This window comes from Amaranthus tricolor, chromosome 1 (assembly GCF_026212465.1).
Source record: "Amaranthus tricolor cultivar Red isolate AtriRed21 chromosome 1, ASM2621246v1, whole genome shotgun sequence".
Lineage (NCBI taxonomy): Eukaryota > Viridiplantae > Streptophyta > Magnoliopsida > Caryophyllales > Amaranthaceae > Amaranthus > Amaranthus tricolor.
The window spans coordinates 39167841-39176308 of record NC_080047.1 but is presented as its reverse complement, the minus strand read 5'-3'; the positions used below and the strand labels follow the sequence as shown (position 1 = coordinate 39176308).

At 32.9% G+C, this 8468-nt stretch overlaps 1 protein-coding gene across 1 annotated transcript; it reads right to left on the bottom strand.

Moving 5' to 3' along the window:
• Positions 1–1191: 1191 nt before the first annotated feature.
• Positions 1192–7410, bottom strand: LOC130817930 (uncharacterized). The gene is made up of 5 exons (XM_057683907.1): positions 7146–7410; positions 6916–7022; positions 6672–6819; positions 1812–2006; positions 1192–1722 (listed from the first exon to the last, which is right to left on the bottom strand). Exons 1-5 carry the CDS (start codon positions 7254–7256, stop codon positions 1486–1488), a joined length of 798 nt encoding a protein of 265 aa, XP_057539890.1. The 5' UTR covers positions 7257–7410; the 3' UTR covers positions 1192–1485.
• Positions 7411–8468: the final 1058 nt, after the last annotated feature.

Genomic DNA, 8468 nt, shown 5'->3' with positions numbered 1-8468 from the left:
ATCAACATATCAAATTATTATTGATCAATGCATTTTTGATTTCAGTCAAACTTACAATTACTATCTCTTCCGACTGTGCAGTGGATAAATTGTTTTTGAAAAACAAAAATAAACTCTAAAATTCAAACTTAAATTCGCAGATTCAAGTGGACTCGGTTTTATATCCGTTTTTTGAGAGATACCAAATTCAAATTCGAATATGCAGATCCAATTGTTTAGACTAAAATCCGTAACTAGTAACTATAGATTTCACGAATCTAGATCGAACCCAAATTCAAAAACGATAATTAATGATAATAATATTATACAATTTTTTAAATTATATTATACAGGAGATAGGAAGTTATGTAAAAGGAAGCTAAAATTATGAAGTACAATCGTGTTGCGTTTGAGTATTGTCGACCAAATTGCAATTAGGAAACAGAAAGATAGAAAATTATGGAATTTTTATAACAATCGGGTCATATAGATTCATAAATCTAGATACTTTTATGAGACTTAGATTCATATCATTTTCTAATTTAAATCCAATTTGAATCCAACAAGTCTAAAAAATATGTTAAATTAGGCTGGACTTATTGTGAATGTCAGCATATTAACGGGGGACACAAGTGCACACACTTCATAAGCCAAGGAGATATATACCATCCCAAAAACATATGGCAATGGAAAGAAGGTCTCTAATAGCTTATAAAGCGTGCACACCATTTTCAATTTATCGATGTGGGATAACTCATCCCAACAAATATATGATCAAGGTCCGCTAATAGACAATCATTGAAATTTAAAATGAATAAATATAACTAGAAATTCAATATTTTAGCATATTTAACTTAGTCGTAGAATTTTACAATCTTAGATCCTACCCCTAATCAATTCCAAGTAGGTGTAAAAGTTTCTTCCGTTTTCTATTCACTTAGAAAAGACCGACCATAGTGTGAGGACCCTGTAAGTCGTTGCCTAGGAGAGTGCTACATCAGATCCGACCTAATCTGAATAATTGGATTTTTGTAATTTTCTGATAGAAAATATTATGAATTGACTCTATTTGATAAGGTTTTAATTTTTATTAGCATTAATTTTTTTAAATTTTTAATCAAATCCATTAGAGATTAAGAATTGAACCAGTATATATATAAGTGTGCAAAACTAATGAGAAATTTAATAATAGAAGAGACCGAGAGAATAATATTTTAAAAAAATATAAAATCATTTTTTTTAAAAATAAAAAAGTATATAAGAATCAGAACATAAGATGGGAGTATAAACCACCGCCTAAAATGACAACAAACTCAAGATTATGTTGGCTTGAAACCCGATAAGCAGATACCATTGATAATGAAAACAAAGGAAGCAAACATGATTTGCTCATATGTCGATTCAAGGACGTGATGAGATCTAAATTCACAAGGCGTCTAGACTCTCGAGAGAAGATCAAACTTACTTCTGTATGTACATGGCAGCAGCTGCAGCTGCAGCTATTGTTTAATTTGTTGTTGTGATTTTGATTATCGATTGACCATGAAGTGCTGGCAGATTAGACTCGCAAAAGTTTAGCCACGACTCTTGCGTTTTATCTTCTTCATTTTCGGTGAAGGACTTGTATACGGACCAGGTAATACTTCGAGCAGCTTCTCTGGCTTCTGGGAGCCTGTCGTTCAGCAAATTAGCAGCCACTTGAATAAGTGGAACCAATCCGAATTCCTGTAAATCTTTGAAGTTCTGTAACCAAAAACCATATTTGCTGCTTCAGTCAATATTACCGTAAAAAGATAGTACGACACCATACAGGAAAGGGATATTTAAGTTACCATTCTGGAGACGCAATTGGAGATGGAAACGGCAGCTTTAGCCCTGATCCTTGGATTGTTATGACGAGCATATTTCTGAAGAGATTGAAGCAAAGGAAGAGGAGAAAGAGACTGAACCATAGAATGCAAGGTCTTGTCTGCTTCTTCACACACAAACTTCTTGTCTTGTGATGCTTTCAGCAATAATTGCAGCAGCTGCACGCAGCACTCGAACAGTAAGCAGTTAAGCACACAACAAACAAAGCTTTGTTTGATCAAGCATAGCTGGTATAAATGACTGAAAACTCGGAATAAACAACTGGGAGAGCACATAAAGAAAAATGAACATTTATGATGGCCTATTTGGATGTTTGGAATTCATTTGTAATTTTGAATTTGAGCAAGGTAATCTAGAATTTTCAATTCTAAATTTGGCTCAATTTCTAAGCTAACAATGAAAGGCCTTCATTTGAGAAATCCAAAATGACATCCAATGGGATGTCATTTGTAATTCCCATGCCCTCCATCTTTCTCATCAACAATCGCATACCTCATCGTCATCCCCTTCTAAAATTATCTTTCTCTATTCACTTCCAAAAACTACATTGCTCCATCCCCATAGCTGCAGCTCTTTTAAAGGAATCTACCAACATTATTCATTCTCTCTCCTATCTTCTCACCACCATTATTTACCACTTGTTATTGCCAAACAAATGAATTCAATTTCAAAAATATACAATTAATTTAGGATTTGTAATGAAATCCATGAATTCAAACACTACCTTTAAAAAAAGCTAAAAGTGTCAAGCATGATGGCTTACCTTTACAATATGTGACTACATTTCCAGGTAAAATCAGGCGCGGGGAAGAGGGGGGGGGGGTGTGGTGGTGGTGGAAATGGAGTCAATTACCATACCTTGTGGGTTATTACTGAAAATCGAAGTCAATGACCATAGATCAGTTGATTGTCACTATGAATTCTCATGCAAAAAATACAGTGTTGTCAACTAAGTCATAACATAGATTCCAAGCGCATATAATATTATGAAAATTTTAAAAAAAGAACATTGAAAAATAATGTATTTTCAATAGCGTCATCAGTCTGAATGCGGACACAACAATCACTTCCTTGAAAGATAATGGAAAATTTAAGTGAAGAATACAAAAATTAAAAGTGGAAGGGGCTTTCAAGAGGATGAAGCTAAAGAAAGCGGTTAGGCTAAATGGTATACTTATTAAGATATGGTGATACCGAGGGATGATTAGAGTAACTTAACTGATCTTTTCAACAAGATTTAGAGGACAAGCAAGATGCTGAATAACTGAAGAAGTACTATAGTGCGTGACTACAAGAACAAAGGTGTTGTCTAAGATTGCTCCAGTTATTGAACAATAAAACTCATGAGTCATACTAAAGTAACGAGAAAGAGTGAGTCAAATACGTATAAGGAGATGTACCTATCGTTTCAAAGAACCAATTTGGATTTACATTAGGGAAATCGACAATATAAGAAAATCATTTTGTAAAAAATGATGAAGTACTATAGGGCAAGAAAAAGAGACTTGCACATAGTTTTTATTGATTTGGAAAAAACATACGATAAGGTACCAAGAGTAGTACTTTGGTGGGCATTGACAAAGAAGGATATTCCCAAGAAATACATTAGTATAGTGTAATGTATGTATCGAGAAGTAAAGACAAGTATTAGGACATGTAGAAGGGCAAAAGAGTATTTCTCGATCACAATTGGCCTTTATCAAGACTCAACTCTAAGTTCCTTTCACTATGTAGTGATACTAGTCCCTAGATAAGATAACTTGTTCGATACAAGGAGACATACCTTGGTGCATGTTGTTTTCTAATAATATTATTTTGGTAGATAAGACCGAAGAAAATAAAAGTTGGAGTCACGAAGATTCAAATTATGTTGACGTAAGACAAAGTACCCAAAGTGTAACTTTAGCACAAATGAGATAATAAGAGGCACTACAAAGCTATAAGAGAAAGATATCACTCCAAATGAATGCTTCAAATATTTTGGGTTTATATTCCATAGTGTGGACATCCAACAAGAATGTGACTCATAGAATTAATGTGAGTGGCAAAAATGGAGAGAGGCTACTGGGATATTATGTGATCAAGATGTGTTCTTAAAGCTAAGAGTGAGTTTTATCGAACGATCATTAGACCATCCCGACTATATGGATCCAAATGTTTGACTTATGGAAAGGATTATGGTTGGAAGATTGGAGTAGTAGAAATGTGAATGCTTTGACGAATGAGTAGGCATACCTTGAGGGATAGAATTCGAAAGATATAAGAAAGAGTTAAGTGTTGCAAATATTGAGGAACAAGATGAAAGATAATTGATTCAGATGATTGGGGCAAGTGCAAAGACAAGGTATTAACGAACTGGCAAGGAATAGAAAGTTGAAGTTCGAAGAACTTAAAAAAAAGCGAGGAAAATCGATGATGACTTAAAGGGCAAAGGTAGAAATTGATATGAAAAATCTAAACTTACATAAAAGAGATTGAAAAGAATGAAGAATAATTCATGTGGACAACCGTTGGAAATGATATATTGGTTCATAAAGCCGACCCCAATCTGTTGGGATTAAGGCTATGGCAATGGAAAAGAATAACGTTCATCCAATTTCAAAAGGTCCATGATAAACAAGGTAACCCTAACAAATTCTAACCTTGACAATAACAATCATGAGAGAAAATGACCAGATAAAAAGATATGGGAGAAGAGAAATTTATAAGCTAACAAAGAGTAATAGAGAAAATAAGAAAATGAAGAGAAAAAGAGGAGAAAACTTAACTTGTTCCACAGTGAAGATGGAAGCCACCATTTGTTGTCAGACATCCATTCCACCTCTCTAGTTAACTTCGGAAGATTTATTTAGGTTTTTTTTTCGCTTATACAAGTAAATGAGTAGGTTAAAATATTGGGCTTGACCCATTTCTTTTCCTTTGATTTAAAATAAATGTTAAAGTAAAGCTTCTCACGTGATGTTCTTTTGTTAATCTATGATAGTTGTGAAATTATTTTTTTCGTTTTTCTTTTTTTATTTTACTTTTCTTTTCCTTTTTCTTCCTTACTTTCTTGTGTTTTATTTTTTTCTAACAACTCCAATAATTATTTGTCGTTCTCGAGTCACTTTAAGTGGCGTCCCCCATTCCCATCGCTCATCCCGAATCATATTGCGGTTTGAGTAACAATGATCATATTCCTTTGTTTCTAGGACTAGAGTCGAAAACCTAAGATTAGAAACCCTAAGAACACATTATTTTCAAAACGTGGAGTGACACCACAGACCCACAAGATTATTCCAGCCTTTGAAGATACATGAATGGAAATGGGACAATATTTTAACAATTTCATTTTGAAGCTATAATGGATGAGAGATATACCACCTTGCTAAAGCCTATATTAAGCATTTTGTTCAACTTCATAGAGCACCACAGAAACTACTTACAAAGATACTAGGTATTTGTCCTATTTCCATAAGTCATTACAACGTTAGGCACCGATCTTCTTAGAAGTACTTTATTTTGTGGTTAGGCTGAGAGGATGAATCAGATTTTAATGTATATATTGTGAGCTAGTAGAGTTGCAAGGATCTTTGGATGATCATTTGGATTTGGTGGAATTTTCCTACAATAATAGTTACAAAGCTAGTATTCAAATGAATCTTTTTAGGGCGTTAATTGAAGAGGAGTTCACTAATTCAACAATTTTGGGAATTGATATGCATTATAAGAAGACTCAGCAAGTCAAAATGATTTGTGAAAATATAAAGGCAGCTCATGTAGGTAAAAGTCCTATGTTGATTTGAAGCAAAGGCCTAATAGTTTGTCGTTGGTGCAAAGATTCTTTCGCGAGCATCACCTATAAAGGGAGTGGTGTGTTTTGCACCAAGTTAAGTCAAAGATGTGTCGGAGCGGATTATAAATTGTGTATCAACTTTGTCAAATTTCTTGGAGATGGTGAATGATGTCTTCCACATTCATGTTCCATATATGTCACACGTTTTGGAACTTGGACGTTGAACCACTGGTTTGTATGAGGAGATACTGATTCAAATGTATGAAAAAGATTGACAAAGTGGATGAATGATGATGTTTGGTTGAAATGTGTTGACCTTATAGACTTAAGAGTCTAACTCTCTATTATTATGATCATATGCTAATCTTAAAATTGATACCTTTATTGTGTACCATGGATATTACTTCCTTACTTGCCTAGAACTAGGACTAACGTGTACTTCTACATGACCATCTTCTCGTTCTCCCATGGATCTACAATTTTCCGCTCACGTTGATTAAGTACTTTTGTTTCCACTTTGCTTATTTTACACTAGAACTATCTAGTCCACAAGAGAAATATTTAGGTTTTACAAACGCTAGTTAATCACATTTTTCCTTCTTTGGGCAGGTTGTTAAAGGAGTATTTCATTTCACATTTCTAAAGCTTAAACATAAAACCATCTCCAAAAAGGAAATGTCGTGAAATCATATTTCCAAAATGAAAAAAGAGTTAAAGAACATGCAAAATGAGCCATAATTTTAACAACAGTACAAATACTCTATAGTTGTTACACTAGTATAGTAGCCACTATTCATCAAGCATATTGTCATCATTTCAACTTTTTATGCTAGTACCTCTTGTTCGTTATGTACAATGCAATTTATACTACCTTACTTGATTCATCTCAATACATATTTTCACAATGTAGGAACTTTTTAAAATTTTTAATCACACAAAACTATAATCGTAAGGGTGAAAATAGTGGATTGCATAGCATGTTAAAACAAGAAATGTGCCGTTCAAAACCCAAGCAAGCAAAAACAATAACAAGAATACAAGATATTACCAAACTATCAAAAGCAGCAGTTAAGGTATCTTCAAGCATCTTATCACGGTACGCAACAAAGACATCAGCAGCAGCCATTATAGAAGTTTTACACAAAGCACTTCTAGGGTTCTTCATAGCCTTAACCAATACCACCATAACCGGTTCTCTGATTAAAACACAAAACATTACAGTAGATTAGAATTGTACTTCTATCTAATTTCGAACTAGAATCATCAGATTTTAAACGTAAAGTAAAACTTACAGAAATGGAATCAAAAGAGTAGGATGATAAAGAGCCAATCTCCTGGTATGATTCAGTGATTCACAAACCTTAATCCAATCCTTTGAATTCAAACTCTCCAGCAAACCCTACAAGTTCAAAAGGCAAATCAATTAAGATGATGAAAATATGGATGTTCAACTTCTAATATCAGATCTACTAGGTATTTTCCTTCTTATTCACCAAATCAAAGAGAATAGAACAGAAGAAACCTGAATCTGAGTATCGGGGTCAGATAATGGCGTGAGATCTTCGGAAGGGATGTAATCAATGGCGGACTCAACAGGAGGAGCATTTTCAATGGAAGTTGAAGGCATTTCCATGGCTGAAACTCGAATTATGTGAGAATCTGAGAAGAAAGAGAGTTCAAATTGAGAGAATAGAGTGAAAAATGGTTGAAAAAGGAAAGCAGTAGTAGTAGTGGAAAGTGGAAACAGTATATTTGAACTTTGACCTCTATACTCTGTTTCCTATGCACGATTTCAAATTTTAAATCCCTAAATTCAGTCCTCCTTCTATAGGAATTGGCTGCAAAAAAATATTTTATCACTTTTTTTATATAATATTATTATATATATAGTTGAATTGATCCAATGGTTCACAAAATATAATAAAAAACATTTTATGAACGTTTTAAAAACAGGTCAAAGTGGATCGTATTTAAACAGGCTTTGACCCGCCCCAACCCGTTGGACACCTCTAATTGTATGTATTTTTTCTTGATAATGATAAGTGAGGTATGATTCGAATCTACGATCTTGAACGGAAAAGATGATACTTGTTCTAATGAGATAAAATTTAATTTTATTATAGTATTTCATCTGGTTATATAAGATTGAGCGTTATTATTTATCTTTCAACATGTGTAAAAAAAAATATAGTCAAGTGAGATTTATTTGAATCGTCTAATTGAATACTTTCATGACATTAAATTTTAATGATTTTTTAGTTAAGGATGGTTTAAGATATAAATAATTAAAATTACGCATTGATTGCATAAAAGTGAAAACAGCAAATATAATAAAATAGGGGGAGTAGTATAATTTGAATCTATGAATTTGCTACATGTATGTACAATGTTTAATTTATTTATTTTTTTGGTCTTAAAAATTTGATAAGATACCTAAACACAGTAGCTTTTATTAAAGTGATATTTAAGCGGACGAATGTATTTATTGTTCGATTTTGCTTTTCGTATATTAAGTATCTATTTGGTCAGTGGTATTAAATGATGGTAATGAGAATAATTTATAGTGTAAAATTTCATTAAAAGTTTCATATGATTTCCATGGTAATGAAACTTTAATCACAAAAAAGTTTTTTTGTTTATAATTTCCATTACCACATAATACCACATTTCCATATGGTAATGCATTGGAATGAATTTTATGAAGAAAATGAGATCATTAGAATTGGACAAGCATGGTCATCAAGGTAGCCAAGATATTTTCAACTAAAATTACACTAATTTTTCATTCCTATTAACACCGTTTATTACTACCTACCAAACAAGCCGTAAATACTTAATTTGATTT

Bases quoted from the DNA above. Each gene is read 5' to 3' on its own strand.
- LOC130817930 (XM_057683907.1), bottom strand. From the start codon at position 7,256: ATGGAAATGCCTTCAACTTCCATTGAAAATGCTCCTCCTGTTGAGTCC. The intron at 7,023-7,145 runs GTTTCTTCTGTT...TTGAACTTGTAG, and splicing joins ACCCCGATACTCAGATTCAG to GGTTTGCTGGAGAGTTTGAA. The intron at 2,007-6,671 runs GTAATATCTTGT...TGCTGCGTGCAG, and splicing joins CTGCTGCTTTTGATAGTTTG to CTGCTGCAATTATTGCTGAA.